At 44.6% G+C, this 20,828-nt stretch overlaps 4 protein-coding genes across 7 annotated transcripts in view; 2 read left to right on the top strand and 2 right to left on the bottom strand.

Moving 5' to 3' along the window:
* The first annotated feature begins 328 nt into the window (after window positions 1-328).
* LOC108134661 (cell death protein 3) lies at window positions 329-2,316 on the top strand. The gene is made up of 3 exons (XM_017255056.2): window positions 329-1,561; window positions 1,624-2,035; window positions 2,098-2,316. The coding sequence occupies exons 1-3, from the start codon at window positions 457-459 to the stop codon at window positions 2,162-2,164; spliced, it is 1,584 nt and encodes a 527-aa protein (XP_017110545.1). The 5' UTR covers window positions 329-456; the 3' UTR covers window positions 2,165-2,316.
* An 873-nt stretch (window positions 2,317-3,189) lies between these two features.
* LOC108134671 (peptide-N(4)-(N-acetyl-beta-glucosaminyl)asparagine amidase) lies at window positions 3,190-5,713 on the bottom strand. 2 transcript variants are annotated; one of them, XM_017255067.2, is made up of 6 exons: window positions 5,240-5,713; window positions 5,087-5,196; window positions 4,178-5,013; window positions 4,032-4,116; window positions 3,880-3,976; window positions 3,190-3,821 (listed from the first exon to the last, which is right to left on the bottom strand). In XM_017255067.2, the coding sequence occupies exons 1-6, from the start codon at window positions 5,607-5,609 to the stop codon at window positions 3,412-3,414; spliced, it is 1,908 nt and encodes a 635-aa protein (XP_017110556.1). In that variant the 5' UTR covers window positions 5,610-5,713; the 3' UTR covers window positions 3,190-3,411. The 2 variants fall into 2 exon arrangements, with proteins under 2 accessions (XP_017110556.1, XP_017110557.1); XM_017255068.2 differs by having other exon boundaries at window positions 5,087-5,184; window positions 5,240-5,711.
* A 734-nt stretch (window positions 5,714-6,447) lies between these two features.
* LOC108134657 (actin-42A) lies at window positions 6,448-8,348 on the top strand. Its single transcript, XM_017255050.2, has 2 exons — window positions 6,448-6,576; window positions 6,812-8,348. Exon 2 carries the CDS (start codon window positions 6,834-6,836, stop codon window positions 7,962-7,964), a length of 1,131 nt encoding a protein of 376 aa, XP_017110539.1. The 5' UTR covers window positions 6,448-6,576; window positions 6,812-6,833; the 3' UTR covers window positions 7,965-8,348.
* A 2,028-nt stretch (window positions 8,349-10,376) lies between these two features.
* Window positions 10,377-20,828, bottom strand: part of LOC108134659 (tyrosine-protein kinase Src42A) — a 33,342-nt gene continuing 22,890 nt past the window's right edge. For 2 of the 3 annotated variants that reach the window (XM_017255053.2, XM_017255051.2), the window contains exons 3-10: window positions 13,993-14,114; window positions 13,788-13,872; window positions 13,623-13,701; window positions 12,469-12,637; window positions 12,233-12,391; window positions 11,837-12,014; window positions 11,602-11,768; window positions 10,377-11,538 (exon numbers count right to left, since the gene is read on the bottom strand). In XM_017255053.2, the coding sequence (XP_017110542.1) occupies window positions 11,330-11,538; window positions 11,602-11,768; window positions 11,837-12,014; window positions 12,233-12,391; window positions 12,469-12,637; window positions 13,623-13,701; window positions 13,788-13,872; window positions 13,993-14,114 (1,168 nt within the window). In that variant the 3' untranslated portion in view covers window positions 10,377-11,329. The remainder of the gene's footprint in view (window positions 11,539-11,601; window positions 11,769-11,836; window positions 12,015-12,232; window positions 12,392-12,468; window positions 12,638-13,622; window positions 13,702-13,787; window positions 13,873-13,992; window positions 14,115-20,828) is intronic. The other variant, XM_017255052.2, reaches the window with a different exon arrangement.

Raw genomic sequence — 20,828 nt, 5'->3', positions numbered from 1 at the left:
TTAAGTTAAGATATTAAAAAACGGCATTTGTTAAAACTTTTGATGTGTAGATACAACAGATCCACAAAGCATTGTGAAAGTTTTGCTATCGTTTAACACTACAATTACATTTTTAATTTTTGATTCAATCTACCTTACATACATATAAATAAAATACAAACAAGATTTTAAAAATAAGTTTGGTTTATGCTAAAAAAACAAATGTTTTGCGGCCCAGTGTGCTTTGGTGAAGGGTCGTCGAGGAGCTGGATAAAATCAGATCAGAGCGGCGGGGGGCATCCGATGAATAAGCCACCTTATCTCGTCGCTCTCTTTATGCGGAATTCTTTTCGCCATTCAGTCCCGCGAGAATCGCCGTTCGGAGCAGAAGTGCGACACGCCACATACACATAGCTACTGCGGAACAGAGCGAGATAAAGATTGAAGGCTTCGAACACACGCCAAACCGGAGCGATAATGGGTTGGTGGAGCAAGAAAACCGAGACGGATCGCAGCCAGCCCAGCCAGAGCCAGGCGCTGGTGGTGCAGGACCCGCGCACACGCGTCAAGACCACCAGTGCGTCCACGGCGACGACTAACACGGCCGTGCAGAACTCGACGATCACGAACAGCAACACACAGACGATCACCTTCCAGTCCACCCGGCAAACGGTGACGCACTCACAAGTGGCGAATGTCACAGAGATGGTAACACGTCGCACGCCCAGCCAGGCGGAGCTGGAGCTGCTCCTCGCCCAGATGCGGATGGGTGGTGACGGAGCCAGCGGCACAACCACAACTACCACGACCACCACCTCCTCCCGTTCCCGACCGCCTAGCCTAAATGGGGTCTCCTTCCGCTCCACACAGCCGTTCAAGGCCACGGCCAGCAATGGCGGCAAGCGGTCCAGCACGATAGTTAAGACCGAGCAGACAACCGTGACCAAGAAGAACGGCAATACGGTCACCCAGCATGTGGAGACGCAGCGCGTGAAACTGAAGGGCAGTAAGCCCACCTGGGCGCCGTTCTCCTCCACGGCCAAAAGCTCCAGCTCCACCTACGTCTCTCCCTACGCCAAGAAGCCGAGCCTGGCCATAACCTACACATCTCCATACGCCAAGGCTCCAACAGGAGTCACCAGTTCGAGTGCCACCAGCTCCGTTACAAGTCTGTCCAGTCCTTCCAAGCCAACGCCATCCAGCTCTTCGTTCACGAGCATCTTTAAGTCAACCCCCAAGCCAGCTGACACCGTGCTGACCTCCACTGCCGTGCCCAAACCCTTCGTCAGTCTAGCCGCATCGGCAACCAAGCCCAAGGTTACGACCACACCACGCAGCTTTGACGCCCAGGGCACCAATCTACTCAGCCTGGGAAGTTCAAAGTTCAGCCTGAGCAAGAAGAAACTGCAGCCCGCCAGGGTGTATATCTTCAATCACGAGCGGTTCGACAGCAAGAATGAGTACCGTACGGGCAGTGCCCAGGATGTGAAGGTCCTGCGCGCCTCCTTTGAGCAGCTCAAGTGCAAGGTGGAGGTGATCAAGGACGCCACTTTGGCCACCATCAAGCGAACAGTGCATATGCGTAAGTATAGTCAGAGATCACTTTTGTAAGTCAATCCACATCTCAACAATTATGTGTCACAGTGGAGACTAAGGACTTTGGGGAGAAGAGCGCTCTGGTCCTGGTGATCCTCACCCATGGAACGCGCAACGACAGACTCGCGGCGAAGGACGATGACTACTCCCTGGACTACGACATGCTCTTTCCCATCCTGCGCAACCAGACGCTGAAGGACAAGCCCAAGCTGCTGTTCGTCCAGGCCTGCAAGGGCGCCAACGAGCTGGGCGGCTTCATGACGGACGCCGCCCAGCCCAATGGGTCACCCAACGAGATCCTCAAGTGCTACAGCACCTACGAGGGGTATGTCTCCTACCGCACCGAGGACGGTACTCCGTTTATCCAGACCCTGTGTGAGGCACTCAACCAAAAGGGCAAGACCTCGGACATCGACACCATAATGACGGACGTGCGACGGGTGGTCAAAGCGCAAACCAAGTGAGTGGACAAAATGGAGTCCTATTTCAGGCCAATTATAATTGGGCTTCCTTTTTTTTCAGAGACGGCCAAATCCCATCTGTTACCAGCACACTCACCTCTAAGTACGTTTTTGGAGATTACATGTGATCCGTAAAAGTATTTTGTACCACAACTCTTCCTTTATCTTAAACATGGACCATTAAGGAAACAAACAATATTATTATTTTAATTACTTCCGGGGGGCGCTAATGATTGTTGTGATTCACTAACAATAAAATGCATACATAGTTCTATTAGAATCAACATCGATTTCTGATAAGTATACTTTGGGCTTTTATCTTAAGTGTTGGTGTGGAAGTAGACAGGATGTATTTTTGTATATTCATTATCAGTGCTTGAGCCTTAAGCCAGTAGATAAAAAGTGGGAACACCGCTTGGTGCGAAATCAGTAAATCAGAAAGTAAAACTTATCAAATTGGTGACTAGCAGCACGCAGCTCGTTTGCAATTTGAGCAAACTTTTGTTATAGACAAAAGGTCTCCATATATGTTTGTAGTCTTGCTTCGATCGTATAAATGATTTTGCGTGTGAAGTTCTCTCAAACAAAACCAAGAAGGGGATAGGAGTCAAAAACGACCATATATCACAGAGATTCCAATTCGAACTCCCCATCTAAGTCCATTTCGAGTTCTTACTCTTGAATTATCCCTACTTAAACTAAGAAAACCCTATCGTACAGGGATTTTCTTATGTTAAAGGTCAAAAACCTAGTAATGTTTTGTATTTAAATAATTAATAACTATCTTATTAAAAAGTTCATAGTACACCACAATTTGTGAATATAAAATTCAAATAATTATTTTATTAGTTATACCGAAATCAAATCAAAAAAATAAAGGTCAAATAAATCTGCATCATTTTTTGTTGGTGCTGTATTTTTTGTTGAGCCAATAGAGCTAGGTTAGGTTCTTTCTTGTTTTTGATTATTTAAATTATCGTAAATCGCAAATCGACAAATCTATGACGTATTAATGGGGTACGTAACTGTGGCAAAGGTCCAACACTTCACACCAACAACAATACCGGTAGTTTTCTTAAAAATCTGTATTATTTGATGCCAATCTTTTCCTCGTGAGTCCACCCCGATCCAAACGACAATAATAAAAGTTGTATGATAGTCACAGAGTACAAAGTTGTTCTTACTTTGATTTCGTTCTTAGAATCCAAGAGCAAAGCTCTTAGCCTTTAGGTATAGTTACAGAGACACTATGTGCCATGATCTTACATTTAATATAAATTATCCATTATTATATTCAACATTTTCATCCAAACTGGGAATCGTACATGCTTATTTACAATAATAGTTTGATTTTGGAATATAGTTTTAGTGGGCTCTAGTGTAGCTCAACCTGCAGTTCGAAGGGGTATTCGCGGGAGTTCAAACTTTGCCTAAAGAGCTGGGTGTGCTGCCACGCAACGTCGCCCTTTCCACCCGTCAGCTTGGCCACAATCTGGAATCCATTGGCATTTTCAACGGAGGCGCTGCCATCGATGGCCTCCACGGTCACAGCAATTTTTCCCTCTCCAAAAGTTTTCGTCTCAAAAACCAAGTGGTAGGACTTTACCTTTAGGTTTGATGTGCTGAAATCGAACTTCCAAACAATTTCAGCGCCATCAGTGTCCTCTACTCTCGCCAAATAAGCCATCTTCCAATCGCGTTCCACTTTTCGGAATATATTCTTTGAGGAAAACTGTGCCTTTTGCCAGGTTTTATACGTATCCAGAATAGTGATGCGTCCATCATCTGCGTGCATGGGAGTTTATAGTAGTCCGACACAGATAGAGTTAGATTCGTTACCCACCTTTTGCATACCGTTCGTATGTGTCGGTGGCGCAGCTGTAACGCAAATTAAACTGTCGTTTCTGCAACTCAGCTTCGTTCGGGGTGAATACGTAAATCTGTAAAAGTAATAAGTCGTCACAAGCACCGAGCCGGCAATCGAAGTTCACTCACGTTGGTGAATGTGTGCTCTCCACGGGATTGACGCCACGATAGACTACCCGAACTTCGGCCCTTCAGCTCGTTCTCCGTTGGTTTGCTGAAAGGGAAGGTATTGAATTAGTTCGGTGTCTGGTTAAAGAGTGAATTTAAAAGCTTACCGCTCTACGGTTAAACCGATGACCTCGAACATGCTGCGTTGACCAAGGAACAATCTTCGTTCGGCGGTGCAATTTCGCCGCCGCTTGGTGCGAATCGCCTCCAGAGTTTGCACCAGTTCCTTTTCGCTGCACAGCTTGCGCAACTGTAGGATCCTCTGGTGGTCGTTCGTGTATCGCCAAGTCACGTCCTGGATGTCGTCCCGCGAGTAGGCGAGCACGTAGTCGATGTGGCGCTTCCAGCCGTGTTGATACATCAGCGGCGAGTCAACCACATTGTCGGAGGGGTCCACGTGCAGCCAGCGCATCTGGGACTCGGAATACACCTCGGTCCACACGTGATCGAAGTGGGAGTGGACAATGCGAGCGTCGTAGTCCAGGCAGCGGCAGAGGAATGTAAAACAGTTGGCATACTCTCCGCACCGGCCCTTGCGCGAGACCAGGAGCTGCGAGATGTCGTTGTAGCGGTAGAACTTGCTCTCCTGACCGCAGCAGACTGTCACCTCAACCCGGACATCGCCCTCCCGCTGGGTGCGTCGCAGCTTGCTCTCCTCGCTGCCGCACACGCGACATGGTATGTTGTTGACCCACTGGAAGAACTGCGTGTTGAACCAGTTGACAAGCTCCACGAGCAGCAGGTCTCGAACGCAGGGCTCCTTCTCCTGGCACTCGCCCGCGGCAATCCGCTCCTGCATCTCTATCAGCTTCTCGCTCGCCCTGTCGGTCAGCTCGTCCACGGGGATTAGAGCACGGCCGGTGGCCAGCAGCAGCATGTCCTCGTATTGCATGACGGCATCGGAGTACAACTCCAGCGACTGCAGAAAGTTGTTGGAGGTGCGCTGAAAATAAGTGGTCAGGTCAGAAGCCAGCCAGCCAGCCAGCAGGATCAATAGCGTTCGAGGAATTGCTTACCAGCACACGCGGGAACGCGATTCGCTGGCGGTACTCCACCGAGGGTTTGATGAACAGCGGCGAGGGCGGAATGCTGACGGCGCTCGTCTGTGGCGGATCTATAAAAGACACTAAGTTGTACTTTAGGATGCTCACTCGTAGGGACAAGCTTACTCTTGGGCACGGTTCCACTGAGCCAGGCGGAGCGCCGTTCGCTCAGGACATCCCGATACTTCTGCACCTGCTGCAGGGACACATCGGTGGGCAAGATGTAGGCATTGGAGCCAGGAGAGCGGACAAAACCGATGGCGTCCAGCAGCCGCTCGCAGCCGGGCAGGCTGAGCAGCTTCTCCTTGATCGTTTTGTTCTCCAGCCGTATGGTGCGGAACTTGGAGTTCTCCGGCTGAGCCAGGACGTTCTCCAGCAGCACCAGCAGAATGCGCACCGCCTCCAGGTAGGCGTCCTTCAGATCCTGCTGCTGCTGGCCCGTGGGTCGGCTCTTCGGCTCTATCTGGTGCACACACTCCAGGTTGATGTCCACCATGTTGTTGATGATGATGACTAGCCTGGCTGCCGCTATCAGTTTGGAATCGACGATGTCTGGCCAGCGGGGAAGGTTGCACGGGTGGGGTGGCCGAAACAAAGAGGTTCGGTGTTGGAAAACGCCATGTCTTTAGCTGAATGAAGCCGAAACAAAATAGCAGGATTCCACTGGCACACACTGTTTTTTTTTACATTTGGTCAAATGTGTACGAAGGATTTATAGCTATTTATTTAATTTTTCGATCTTTGAAAAACTTTATTACTAACAATATAGTGTGTTAAAAAAACAATGTTGTTTGGTCCCTCAAAACAGTGTCCTGGGCCAAATTTGATTTTACCAGTGTTTTGTGCATTTTAGAATTGTGGTTCCTGCAACCTTTTAAATTTTTTTTTAGAAAAACCCTTTTAAAATAGTCTTTTTTTTCGGCAACTGATATAAAACTTTAAACGAAACAAATTGTTATTTTCTAGCACCTAATTACCTTTGCTGTTTAGCGGTGTGATTTCGCCAAACACACTCTACATAAACACGCTTAATTAAAGATACTTATTGTGAATAAATATTCTATTTTATAATAACTAAAAATGGAAGTTTTAATAATAAGATAATGTGCAGCCGCTGTCAAGTTCTTGGGGTAAATTTTTGACATGACTGAATTGCAAATGCCATAAAAGGGAATAACCAACCCTTGGCCCAAATCAAAATATTTCTATTGTTATTTTAAAGTTTATATCAGCGACCATGATAAAGAAAAAATACCAGAATTGCTGTTTGAACGGTGGCCTTCTGGTATTTTCATTTGGTGAAGTAGCACATTATTTTGCGTGGCAGATGGTCACACTGCTTTTCAACCACTTTAAGTCGAAAAAGTAGGCGTCGGTCAATTCAATCTTAGAGCGTCAGTCATTGTGCTAAGTTTGCGCAGCGGATAACTAAAAGCTACTCGTTTTACATTTTTCCATAAAAGGTAAGATTCCTGCCCGTCTCCTTGTTCGTCTGTGCGTGCGCGAGTCCTCCGCTCCGCCCCGTTCCACTCCGCCCGCCTGGTTTTCCGGGAAGCGGAGTGGAGTGGAGTGGAGTTGAGTCTGTCTGCGTTTTTTTTTTTTTTTTTTTTTGCCTGCCTGTACTTGGCATTGTTCTTTTGGTGTAGAAGCCGCTGTCCCGATTCTAGTGTACATATTTGGCGTTGTTCTCCATTGCAGATCCCAACCAATCTACAGCAAAATGTGTGACGAAGAGGTTGCAGCTTTGGTGGTCGACAACGGATCCGGCATGTGCAAAGCCGGCTTTGCCGGCGATGACGCACCGCGTGCCGTCTTCCCCTCGATTGTGGGCCGTCCACGTCACCAGGGCGTGATGGTCGGCATGGGCCAGAAGGACTCCTATGTGGGCGATGAGGCGCAGAGCAAGCGCGGTATCCTCACCCTGAAGTATCCCATCGAGCACGGCATCGTGACCAACTGGGATGACATGGAGAAGATCTGGCATCACACCTTCTACAATGAGCTGCGCGTCGCCCCCGAGGAGCACCCCGTCCTGCTCACCGAGGCTCCGCTCAACCCCAAGGCCAATCGCGAGAAGATGACCCAGATCATGTTCGAGACCTTCAACACCCCGGCCATGTATGTGGCCATCCAGGCTGTGCTCTCGCTGTACGCCTCCGGACGTACCACCGGTATTGTTTTGGACTCCGGCGACGGTGTCTCCCACACCGTGCCCATCTATGAGGGCTATGCCCTGCCCCACGCCATCTTGCGTCTGGATCTGGCCGGTCGCGATCTGACCGACTATCTGATGAAGATCCTGACCGAGCGCGGCTACTCGTTCACCACCACCGCCGAGCGTGAGATCGTGCGCGACATCAAGGAGAAGCTCTGCTACGTTGCCCTCGACTTCGAGCAGGAGATGGCCACGGCCGCATCCAGCTCCTCGCTGGAGAAGTCGTACGAGCTGCCCGACGGACAGGTCATCACCATTGGTAACGAGCGCTTCCGCTGCCCCGAGTCGCTCTTCCAGCCCTCGTTCCTGGGCATGGAGGCCTGCGGCATCCATGAGACCACCTACAACTCGATCATGAAGTGCGACGTCGACATCCGCAAGGATCTGTACGCCAACACTGTGCTGTCCGGCGGTACCACCATGTACCCGGGCATTGCTGATCGCATGCAGAAGGAGATCACCGCCCTGGCTCCGTCCACCATGAAGATCAAGATTGTCGCTCCGCCAGAGCGCAAGTACTCTGTGTGGATCGGTGGCTCCATCCTGGCCTCGTTGTCCACCTTCCAGCAGATGTGGATCTCGAAGCAGGAGTACGACGAGTCCGGCCCTTCCATTGTCCATCGCAAGTGCTTCTAAGCAGGAGTGCCGAGTTGGGCGTGGTCGTTTCGCAACGCACCGCAACCGAACACGCCCACTACAGACAAAGGCCGGGAGTCAGAAGTATTGGCATGAGTACATTAACACCGGGAGCAAGCGCCCAACATACCCGCATCTTCCGGGAGAATGCATTCCACAACACTTTTTTACACAATTGTAGCATGTACGCATAAGCAAACCATATTGTGTTCTTTTCCAAATTCAAGTTCATACGCACATTGGCCTCTATAATTGTATCAGATTTGGCATTTCCATCACAACTTCCATGCATTCCTACATATGTATTAAACTAAAGCATACCATACCACTAAAATACTTGTAACCGCTTCTTAAAAAATAAAGCGACGAAAAGAACTGAAAAAACCCCCCCGTCTAATCATTATTCTTTTGTAGTAACTAGCATTTGGCTAAAATATGTACGTATGACTAACCGGCGATCTGATACATACTATGCGCTCATTTCATTGGCATGCGGTACGGCGAAGGCGTTAAGCGCCGATAAAGCGCTTACTAATAAGGCGGCCTGCTCTGCTCTGCTCTGGTGTTTGTGTGTTTGAGTCAGATGCGAGCAAGCATCGGTTTGCAGGAAGTGAGTTGATAACCAATCACTTGGTGGACAGCTCTCTGCCGGCGATTTCCGCCGGCCACGGATATCTATGCATATGGCTGGGTGGGTGGGTGAATCAGCCTGGATTCGCTCCGCTTATCACACGACCCCGCCCATGATTAGCGGTAGTTTCACATTGATTGATTGCAAGTGAAACCCCAAACCTCAAACCCCAAAAACAGCTGCACCAGCATTGCCTTATAAGGAAATAGTGGAGGAGAATCGCACGCGCACTCGCACTCACACTGGCCACTGCAAATCGCAAATCGAGGCGAAAACAAAGCACAAAGCCGCATTGTTGACTCACTCACGAATGTTTGGAGTAGTCGCAGTCATCAATTGGCATTGTTTGTTCGAGTTCGTTTATGGGCTGGGCGGAGCGGTACGGGAGCGTGGCGCACCCCTAATCCGCATTGTCTGAATGGGGAGTGAAGCGCACAGAGCGACATTTTAGGGGGAGGAGGGGGGGAGGGATCTCTAAACAAACTATGGGTGATCGATCTGGTCCGGGGAATCGCATTGACCAAATTTAATCAACTATGGCCAGAAGTGGAGCCGACTTGCGTTGACCGCCAATGTCCATACTTGGAGCGCTTGTCGTACGTACATAGATCAAAGCGAACTTTTTAAAAATAATTATATTACTTTATTCATATATATATATATCGTGTCAGTTGGGGTAAGCATATATATGTTCTTATTTTCTACATTACTTTGATTGGAAAACTAGCCATCCATCTTCTTTAAATAGACGTTGAAATCGATCGTTATACATGATTACTATTTGTTCAATATAATTTCTTTACATATTAAATATGACATTCTTTGTTAAAAGTTAAATAAGTTGCATTAATCACCATTCTTATGTCGTATGGCGCACCAAATTGGATAAATAAATCGAGAGGTTCGCTGAACTCGGTATGTTTTGATTAAAGTTGCTTCAGTGGCAGTATTACGCCTCTTTAAACACATACTTAAATATTTTGTGCATTTCAGTACAGATCTAGATTATAATGACAGATTTCAGAGTACTTTTTACAGACTACATAAAACTCATTCTAAGGTTAGCATACATTAATAAAATCAGCCTTCGTTTAATGCATTCTTCAAAGTAAATGTAAATAGATTACGCATTGAAAATGGGTTAAATGGATCTATTGGCTTTCTGGAAGAACAGAATCGCCCGACGCTCTCTCCTATCCACTCACAAACATACTCACCAAAGCAGTATAAATCAATAAAAAGCATATTACGGCCATCTAAAGCTTGTACACCCATAAATCTAATACAATCGGTCCTGCGTAACCAAGTTTTGCAAAATCGGCTATCTTATTTTCATTTATGAATAGGCAATTACTCATGGCAGAGAAAAATAATAAGAGCTTAAAACAAATTCCTTTCAAATTCGTCATGATTTAAGATATTCGAAAAATTTGTTTGTGTACTTGTATTATTAAATAAACGTTTTCTAGTATTGTTATTGGTAAAACTTTGAAAAATGGGAAAAACAAAGCCAAAACTTAGGCAACATTTGCTAAAAGTCAATTTAAAGTATTTGTTTTCCCAAATTTACAATTAAAATTGGATTTTAAAAAAATCAATTTAAAATTCTTTAAGATCTTAATAGTTTGCATTTCATTAGGAAACCTATTTTTTTTTAAATGACAGCTGATTGCAAGTGAAATTTGTCATTAAAATATCAATGAAATTATTGAATGCCTGTTTTTCAAAGGTTGTAACAATAAGTAAAGACTTGCGATTTCGATTCCATAGAATTGCTTGGATTTTAGATTTATAAATAATGAAGAAATTTATTTTCTTGGTTCTAAATGTACATGTTTTCGTATATGTGTATGTGTTTTAATCATAAGCTGAATATTATTAAATGGTTACAAATTACAATTAAAGTCTAAAAAAATTAATCATATGGATTTTTGCTGTTGCGCGCGGCAAAGTAGCGTATAGCGTATAGCTAGCACTTGATGATTGGCGTTTGTGTTGCTTTTTACTTTTCCTATTTGTGATAAAGCATATAATGTCGTTGATAATGTTGAGTGAGAGTTGGGTAAGACACGTATGTATGTAATGAATTAACTAAAAGCGAAACATTCGTTCATATTTGTGTGCTGCAAATATCGTTCTCAGATTGGCCTATAAACTAAAGAAAAATAGGGTAGGGTGGGTAAGTGGGTGTGTGTGCTTGCATATTTGAATAATGGAAGGGCATCGGCATACGTCTGACTGTACGTTTGTATATACTATATATAAGTGTTCGTATATATATATATATATAAGTGTGTATGCGCGTATGTATATGCTATATGCGTTATATGAATAATAATACATGTGATATGCTAACCGAAAAGTACGACAAGGGTGTTAGAACGCATCAATTCGACCAACTATCAATATGTTTGTCATAATAAACAACAAAAACGAATGTCCCAATGGAACGTCCTTTGAAATTGCATTCCACCTTAGCAACTATTTGTTAGCTTAAACGCTAATAACATGAATCATCGTATCATCGTATGGAGTCACCTAGACGACTCCCAAGCACACCCAAGCGAACCCAAGAGCACCCAGGGTGTGCGATTGAACAGTAGAAAATCTATGCAAAACTCAAGTAAGTAACTTAGTAAGAATTGTCCGTTGTTGGGATGCCCGGCGATTATTTGCAGCTGTCTGGCTTCTCGTCACGGCTGCTGGCCGCGTCCGTGACTCCGCGAAGCATTTATCAGTAGGCCTGCGCCTCCTTGTAGTCGCTCTGATCGGATGTGTAGAAGTCCTCCAGCTTCCACTGGAGCGTCTCGAACGTGGGTCTGCGCATCGGGTCCTTGTGCCAGCACTCCAGCATGATCTCGTACAGCCGCATCTCGCAGTTGGGCGGCTGCGGCATTCGGTATCCATGCTCCACTTGCGTCAGCACCTCGGCATTGGTCATGCCTAAGCGAGTAGACGATTCGTTTAATTACATTGTACAACAACTTCGGAAGGGTTTGGACTCACCTGGATATGGTATGCGTCCGTAGGTGACCAGCTCTGTGAGTAGAATACCGAAACTCCAGACATCCGATTTGATTGAGAATTTGCTGTAGTTGGCCGCCTCGGGAGCAGTCCATTTAATGGGGAAGCGGGCGCCCACTCGAGCCTCGTACTCGTCCTCCTTGATGAGCCTGAGCAGGTTTGATTTTTCAAATATTAATAGGATTTACTTTAGTTTGCAGCTTCGTGTGGTAATTACCTGGCCAAGCCGAAGTCGGCAATCTTGACGATGTTGCCATCGCCAACAAGCACATTGCGTGCCGCCAAATCTCTGTGAATGTAATTCTGGGACTCCAGGTAGGCCATGCCAGCAGCTATTTGCGCCGCCATGTCAATCAGAGTTTGCATTTTAAGGCTACGACCCTTGCCTGCAATGGCTAAAAGATATTAAAAACAAAAATAAGCAATTGACATATGACATGATAAGCGAGCGTTTGTTTGGTTGGTTGTTGGATTGTTTGGTTGTTTGCAATGTTGACGTTGCGTGGCATGAAATAAGGTGTACAGAGACTGTTCGATTCAGAATTTGGTTAATGCAAGCAGCAAAAGTTTCGGTATGAGACTCGTTGTCGCACTGGTTTGGTCCTTGCCATACCTTGGAGATATTCCAGCAGTGAACCGTGCTTCATCAGCTCTGTGATAATGTAGATGGGCTCCTCCACAGTGCAGACCGCATACAGCTGTATGAGCTTGGTGTGGCGCAGTTTCTTCATGATCTGGGCTTCCGCCAGGAAGTCCTTGGGATCCATTGTGCCTGAAGACAGAACATAAGCGAATATTAGCAAACCACAGAAGAGAGCTTGGTCTTAAGCTTTAAGCCATCGGACTTACCAGATTTCAGAGTTTTAATGGCCACAGGTGTCGTGTTGTTCCACAGTCCCTCCCAGACATCACCGAACTGTCCAGAGCCCAGTTTGCGCACGAACTTGAGGGACGTTCTGTCGATCTCCCACTGATCGCGAGTGCGATGTGAGAGTCCCTCGGTGACGGGTTTCTCGATCTGCGATGCATGGTAGTGGGTAGAGAAATCAATTAGTAAATGCCTTTTCTATTGCACATTTTGAGGCGCAGCTGTGTTCGACTTGGAGAAATGATTGTGCCAATTGAGCAATGAATTGTAGCGTACATTTAGGCCTTATTTACAAATTACAAGCATCTGTATCTGTTCCATTAAAGGTTGGGACGGATGTGAAACGATTGCAGGGTCATTATTCGGGGGGTTCAAAGGCAAACAGTCAGAGTGCAAAATATCAGTTTTAACCCGTGCATACATATTGATGTTAAGTGCACACTTGAAAACGTTTAAGCCCTTCACTGCCTTTTGGCATTAATTAAACACGCAATATTAAGATTTGATTGTGATTTATATTGTAAAAGGGTGGGTGGTGCTTTGGAATGTCATGTCATGTGCCAGGGATCGTCGTCTCAACTGCTTTTGAACGCTGACTGCATGCCCATAGCTCATGTCTGGTTTGTCTGGATTGTCGGCATTAGAGTCGATATTACATTAATGGCATATGATCGGTTAATTTAATTCTTTGTGAGGGTGTTGATTGGCGGTGACAGAATGGACTCTGGTTTTTGGTACTGTTGTGTTAATGGGATATAAACACACGCACATCATAAACGTTTTAGATAGAAATCCTACCTCAAAGACACCCGAAAAAGAATTTGTCTTTTGATTTTGTTTATATTCGAGTTGGTTTGGTTATCGTTTTGTATTGTTATTATTTTACAGACATAATTAGGTGTTAATTAAAGAAACATGAAAGAAATACAAGGAAAATATATAAAAACAGTTCTTTAGTATACACGTGTGTTGGCCATTTCGAAATGAACAGAAACCAAGGCATAACAATGTCAAATGCAAATGTTATCATTGTACCACGCATCCACACATTTGGCGGCAAGTCGGATGTATAATGCGCGATTAAACCAAAGCAAACAATGGCTACAGTGGGACCCCATTTGCCATGTAATCTTACCTGGACACACGGCTTGCAGAGGTTGACGCACAGGCCATCGGAGTCCTTGGAATAGTGTTCGACCAGCTCCTGGAGGGTTCTGTTTGCGTGGTTTTGGGTAAGATGTAAGATGTAAGAGGTGTCAATGCGGCTGCTCACTGGCAATTTCGGCTGATGACAACTCACCTGAAGGTCGTGCGTCTGGCAATGAAGAAGCCGCCCTCATCCAATTGTCTGATGCGATAGTGCTTAACCGTATCGCCATCGCGCACTGCAAAATGCATTCAAAAAGAAGAAAAAAACACCACACCACTACACATTAGTAACCCGCGCAATACAATTATAATGCACAATAATGCTAATTGATTGAATGCCTTGTTTAGGCACGCACCTGATAGCGAATAGTCGTTGTGACGGCTCTCGGAATCTCGAATTAAAAATGCACCGTGCTCGTTCTCTGGCAGTAGAAGTTTTTTCTCAGCCTCAATGCGTTTGATTTTGCGGAAGTACCAACTGCAATTAAAAAGCGACAATCGCCGAGAAGGAGGAAATTAGTATGAGTATGGAAGGTAAGTGAAAATATTTTAACAGAGCACGAAGTGTTGAGTTTTTGTCATAAATCGGGTAATTTTATTAAGGAAACCGCTCTATCGAGGTTACACCGTTCCATGCCTTCTCCTCAGACAATTTTTCCCGTGTGGGAGAACTAGAGATACTCTCCATCTATGAGTATCATTTGGTACGTGCTGCCTATTTGGAATTGCCCATTTAATGTTCTCTTTTTTATTCACTTAATCATTATACAATTGGGTCTGTGAATATTTTAAAACCCATTCAAATTAAATTTACTACCGAAGGTGTCGCAGAGCTGTAAAAATTGCACTTCCGAATCACAATTTATAAACGAAGGAAATTGTAGGTGTCTGATATGCATATTGATCGCTATCTGAACTTGGCAATTAGCAAGTTGAAATCAGCAGATGATAATAATATAGTCTAAAGATTTCACTTGCTAAACAAAGCTGCCATCGATTCGACATGATTTATTACTCTGTTTCGGCATATAAAACAAACATTTCAAACGAAATATTTCAATCCGATTTAATGCAGCATAAACATTAACATTGACCTTAATAAAGAAAAGTAACTGGATGTGATCGTCTTCGGTCGTCTTCCCCTCTCTTCATCTACCTCTCTTTCTTTCATTTTGTCGCTTCGACAGCAGGAGGTGGTCAATTAAATGATGTGTGTGACAGCCAGATCGACAGATCTCTTACATAACAGTCCAATTCACAATTTTGGAGTTCGTGACGAACGCCAGATAACGGATGATGACAGAAGCGTGGCCAAATCTGTGTGCCGAGAAACGATGAAGTCGTGTGTTGTGGTGTTGTGTATGGTGTATGTGTATGCTTTCTATATGGGTTAGCCGCTCCTCGCACATACATACATATAGTGGGTATATGAAAAGGGGGACTTTTCTTTTCAATGCACACACACACACATACACACACACAAGAGGAAAGGGGTTCGTTAAGCTAGAGTGTTGCTGGTTCTGAACGAGGCTCGAAAAGTGAAAGCGACAGGAACGATAATAATTTCTCTATATCAAAATCTGAAACGAGGCAGTTCGGAACAAAAGAAAAAGGCAGGAAGTCAACTACCACCCTATAGAAATCCACTCTGGCACTGATTCAGTGACGGTCGAGTCTTGTAGCCAACCAATTTTGATTGCGCAAAGCCATTTAAAGGTATTATTAACAGAACTTGTCTCCCGCAGTCAAAGTGCTCGCCAGGCCGGGCACTTTTAATTTGATGTCTGTTTGTCCAGCAGCCTGAATGCCTGACTGCCATCATCATCATCATCAACATCCAGTTGGAAGTTGCAACAAAGTCATCTAGCAATTTGCCAGTCAACAGGATGATGATGATGCCTTGGCTGAACATGCGCATGAATGGAAGGCGTGTTTGCATACGGTTTGATTGATTGACGAGCCATGGACGCGGGGGGCAGCAGGGCTGCCTGAATCCTCGGCAGCACGTGTCTATTACGCCAATAAGCGTTTATAAGACGCCATTAAATGTGCGTTGCCAGGGGTTTGGCTGCTCCACTCGTAGAGGAGGCTGCTCCGGCTGCGAGCGTATTTATAGCCACTCTGTTGGCCTGGTCCGACCATTTATGTGCATGCATGACTTTCATAAATATGCAACACGATTTAATTACACACAAGACAACTCGACGACGACGGGAATGGGCATCCTGTCGGAGTTGTTAGGAGCAGCTAGCTAATGCCGGTGGCGCGGCGATCCAGCCGGATGAGAAGCGCAAACAAAACATGATACCTCCTCACGATCAACTGACACGATCTACAACAGCGAATACTGGCTGCTCTTTAGAGAAATAAACCCAAACATTAAGGAGTTTACAATGAAAAATCCTTAATAACTAAATAACTTCTTATAATAAAATTACATAAATTATTGGTTTAGATGTAGGTCTTCTAATAAGTGATTTTCTAACCCAAGAACTTATTTTTTCATAGAAGCTTATTCTGGAGCAAGATTTTACCCATACTCAGAATGGCAAAGTGAACTGCATAGAGAGCAAACCAAACTTGGCACAAGATGGCAGAGTAGAGCCAAAATTAAATGACCAAAGCGAGCGCATGCGCAGCTTCCATAACATCGTGGTCTGTGGCTGTCGACTTACCGCAGTGGCAGCCACTTGCAGCTATTTTTAAACACGGCATCGCAATGTTATTCGATTTTGTCTAAAAATATATACAAAACAGCGTTCGAGGCGTGGAGGATTTTCGTTTTTTCTTCTACAATTTTTCTACGCCCCAAACATGGCTTTGGGCCTTTTTTTTTGGCCATGGCTAATGGAACGATGCCGATGGCGATGTCGAGATGCATGTACGATCTATGTGGCAACAAGTTTGGCTAGTTTTTAGCTGGTAACTTAATTGCACTTGGCCAGCCTGCACAGCACCAACCTGGAACGCATGCACTTTTGAGTTAAAATTAGATTAGCTGGCGAATCGATTGGCCATGATGGGCAAGTCCGTGTTTTTGGAGGCCTCACACTGGGATGAATGGAGAACCTGCTCCAATTTTTGGTTGGCCCGATAGTTAGTTGACCCACATGACGAGCTTTGAGCCTACTTCAACTTGATTGACATGAGTTAGCCCGCCGCCTCGTTTTGACCGAGCCTTTTGGACTGATTTCCTCGCACCCGTTTCCATTCACTCGAGGCAATTGGGCCAGACGCCACTAACTTTGGCAACTCGCATGGATTCGAGCAACGGTTGGCCTCGTCAGCCGCTGTCAATCGCTTGCTTGTGGTCGTTCTCTATTCCTCCTTCCTTCTGGAGGTGCCTTTTGCTAAAACTCATTGAAGCAGGTCATGACGAAGTCCGGCATTGTTTGTGAAATCTGTTAGCGGACACCATCGAAACGGGTTGGTTCGGTTTCGGTTTTGGTTTTGGTTCGGTTTGGTTTGGTTCTCAACACGTCACGTGAATGGCTAAAAGATGGTGTGAACTTCCCAGCTGGCGATGATCTCCATCTTTACCAACATTATCACTCGAAATTTGCATTTGCTAATTTGTTGTCCAAGTAGTTTCCCCCGAACTTCATTTGTATTATTACCTATTGGATATTTCTAGTGAATTCCTGAAAAAAAGCGGCCCCGCCTCTCCTCTTTCAAACGCCTATTAATTGGGGTACAATTTTTATTGGTCGACCGGGAAAAATGGACCTGATACGACATGTAGACATGCAGTCCGGACTGCTGCTGCACTGTCACTTTCTCTGTAATTGGCTGCTGGCCACAGAGACCCAACATCCGCTGAACGTCTTACATATTTATTTTCACATACTTAATTAGAAGCGTTTGGGCAATCATAGTGGCCCCTCGGCAAGTCAATATATGATACAGTGAAGCCTTTTTTTCGCTGGCATTTTTAAACTCTTTTCCAATTTTACAACATATACTTAAAAATTTGGAAGAAATTAGAACATGTATGAACTGTTTACTGGCACTAATCTCAGTCTAAAACATCTGCTTAGTTACAAATTGAAAATTCCACAATTCCAACTAAAAGATATATTATTTATTGTTCAAAACATAAAAGAGCTTTTGCGACTGCTCACTCAAGATGTTACTGTATTTGCTGTAAGCCGAATAAGAGATTGTTTCGTTAGTTAGTTAGTTAATAAAGAGGCTTTAGTTTGTTGAAAAAAAAAACTCCCTCGATAAGAATTTGGAATAGCCGTTGACGCGTCAAAGAAATTTACATTTAAGAAAAACATTAAGGGTAGAAACATTTAACAAAAACATTAAGGCTAGAACTGACGTCGCTGGGAAAAAACCAGATCACGCAACTGAATCACCAGGAAATCCGAGGGCTCAGTCACCAGCTGCAGAGCAGAGCAAATTGTGTAAATATCGTTCCAGAGCTGCGTCATTCAGCCGCTATTAATTAACAGCCAGCAACTGGACACTGCAAATGCGATAATACACCATGCAATCGGCCACGATTGAGTTCCACAATGATACGAATGGCGTTTCGATGGCGGAATATACTCAGTTTGTATTCAGCAAACATAACAAAAGTTGCTGATTGCATCTGCCGTGTTTAATGGCGGTCAACAAGCGCATTGATAAGCAGATTGAAGAGTAATTTTGTTTACTGATCCTTTGTTAGTCAATGAATTGATGTTTACAGTAGGTAATGAGCAAAGGTATCCATTGAATGTCTAAGTTATTAATTCGTTTTATGTTACTCCAAAATAAATGTTAAATAAAAATAATAATTGCGATTGTGAACCTCACAGGTGAATGAATTTTGTTTTTATATTCTTCGAAAACATGACCAGAAGCCACATTTCTTTGCTTTCGAACATTAGTGGAAAAGTGGGAGGACCCATACAAATGTTGTTTTAAGAAATGTGTGGAAAATAAAGTTGCCGCACTCTTCTGCAAATAACTATGTTTAAAAAGTCTTTTTTTAAGTCAGAAAAGTTGTACCACAGTGTAATTGTTTAAACCGAAAATGATCGATTTCTTAATTATAAGCAATAAAAGAAAATTGAAAGAGATTTCCCCCATTCCATTAGAAAAACCTCAATGCTTTTAAGCAGAAATACTATTACTATGCTGTATTGTCTATCTGTTGCTTAAAACTAATTTCATTTCCGGCATTCGAGTTTGCCAGTGCGGTAGCGCTACTGTTGTTGGCCATCTCGACGAGCCTTTGAAACGCACTCGGCAATTGACAGTTGTGGACCACAACTGGCTGCTCGAGGCATGTGGCTATTTTTAAAACCAAACCAAACCAAACCAAACCAAGCCAAGTCGAGCCGAGCCAAGCCAAGCCAATTCAAGTTAAAGCGATTGGAGCCACACATAATTGTTGGATGGCGATGGCGCCAATTGCAGTGAATTTCCAATGCAATTTCATAGCTGGCGGCGGAGCCGATCGGGATCGGGATATGCTGGTTAAATAAGCACACGCATACACCGCGAAGCATACATAGATGGATAGATCGATCGAATAATAACAATGTGCCTGGTCAAATGCTGTTTTTCTTCTTGCCTGGCCTGTGAAATGTGAGCTGGATGCAAGGGGCTCATTTAATTGAACCAGACTGCGGGCTGGACAGGATGCCTGGATGCCTGGATGCCTAAGACGGAGTGCGCAGCACACAACATACAGAAACACTTGCTGCACAAATTCCAAATCAGTGCAGACAACGACGAGCAGCTGGGAAGGCAACCAGTTCGATGCATCTAAAAATAAATATGGCCAGGCATCATGGCTTTGCTCGACTTGGCTTGGCTTGGATTGGCGTGGTCTGGTCCAGCCGGGGCAATAGATTTGGTTTTTATGGATAAATTATTTGCTAATGCAAGGATTGCGAGCAGGATAGGGTACCAGTACCAGTACCAGTACCAGTACCAGTACCAGTACCTGTACCTGTACCTCCCTTCGCCTTAAAACGTATTTTTCCAGAACCGTTCAAGCCACGTCTGCCATGGCCAATCATCTTTAACGATGCGATCGCAAATGGCAGACTAGCAAATGATCAAGTTCCGGCTATAATATCAGTGGTCACTTTCCCAGAATTACATAGCTATTCGCCAAGTGATTTGGCGACTAACATGCGAGAGAACGATTTTGGCAAATTCTCGACTTTTGTGGCGGAAAATTGATTGAAATCGTGATTGCTGATTAAAACATGAGGCAATTCAATGTCAATTTCGTTATCCACAGCCCGACACGATTTGAATGCTCGTTCGAGATTTTTCTGTGAGTAGCATGTGCAAAAGCAGAACGAATCGAAATACAACAATACGAATGCAGTTACGTTACGTTCGCCACTTTTTTGGGCAGGTCCAAAACTGCATTCCGCTTGAGTGCGCTCGCAAAAAATAATTAGCCAAGCTATCTTTGCGTGTACTTGATATTAGTATGCCTTCGTCTGATGGCATCAGAAACCCATTATTACTGAGCACTTCTAGCACTGCCACTGCCACTGCTAATGCTAATGCTAATGCTAATGCATTAGCCACGGTGTGACGCAGCCACAGGAAATGATCGACTTTAGATCACGTTGACAAAGTAAATACTAATCGCAGGCGAAGCAACTGCACCCAGTCCATTTTCTATTGCTTGTTGTTCCGCTACAATAGCATTTAAGTACAGTGTTTAGGCAGGTCTGCTAGTTTTTGGCATGATAGAAACATTGTCACCGAAATGAAACTGCACTTTAGCACGCCAATCGACGACGGTTCGCCGTTGCACTTGTAATGGTTTTTTAATTTGGGAGAAAATTGATAACTCGACGCTAGAACAGTGGATCAGTGCATAATCTTACGAGTGACAGTCACTGAAATGATTGACATTAGTGGGAGTGGTGGTAGAATAGCAGAAACTTTGTTGCGCAACGAGAGATAGTCGGCTAATTGCGAAGAAACTGCTATCATCTTTGTACAAACAAGTAAGCAATTTAAGGGGCACTTTTCAAACACAATAGTTAAGAACTACTGCATTTTACAAAGTTATAGAATTTTTAAGTAAATTGAATTTCCTTCATTCCAGAAACAATCAGTTATTAAGGAATTCACCATCTGTTCTAAGTCATTAGCTTTGATTGGCAATTTATTTCGTTCGTTCTAGGGAAAATCAATCAACAACAAGGGTGAGTAATGGCAAAACTAT

This window comes from Drosophila elegans, unplaced genomic scaffold (assembly GCF_018152505.1).
Source record: "Drosophila elegans isolate 14027-0461.03 unplaced genomic scaffold, ASM1815250v1 contig_520, whole genome shotgun sequence".
Classification (NCBI taxonomy): domain Eukaryota; kingdom Metazoa; phylum Arthropoda; class Insecta; order Diptera; family Drosophilidae; genus Drosophila; species Drosophila elegans.
The sequence above is the reverse complement of the archived record's forward strand: the minus strand, read 5'-3'. Positions and strand labels throughout refer to the sequence as shown.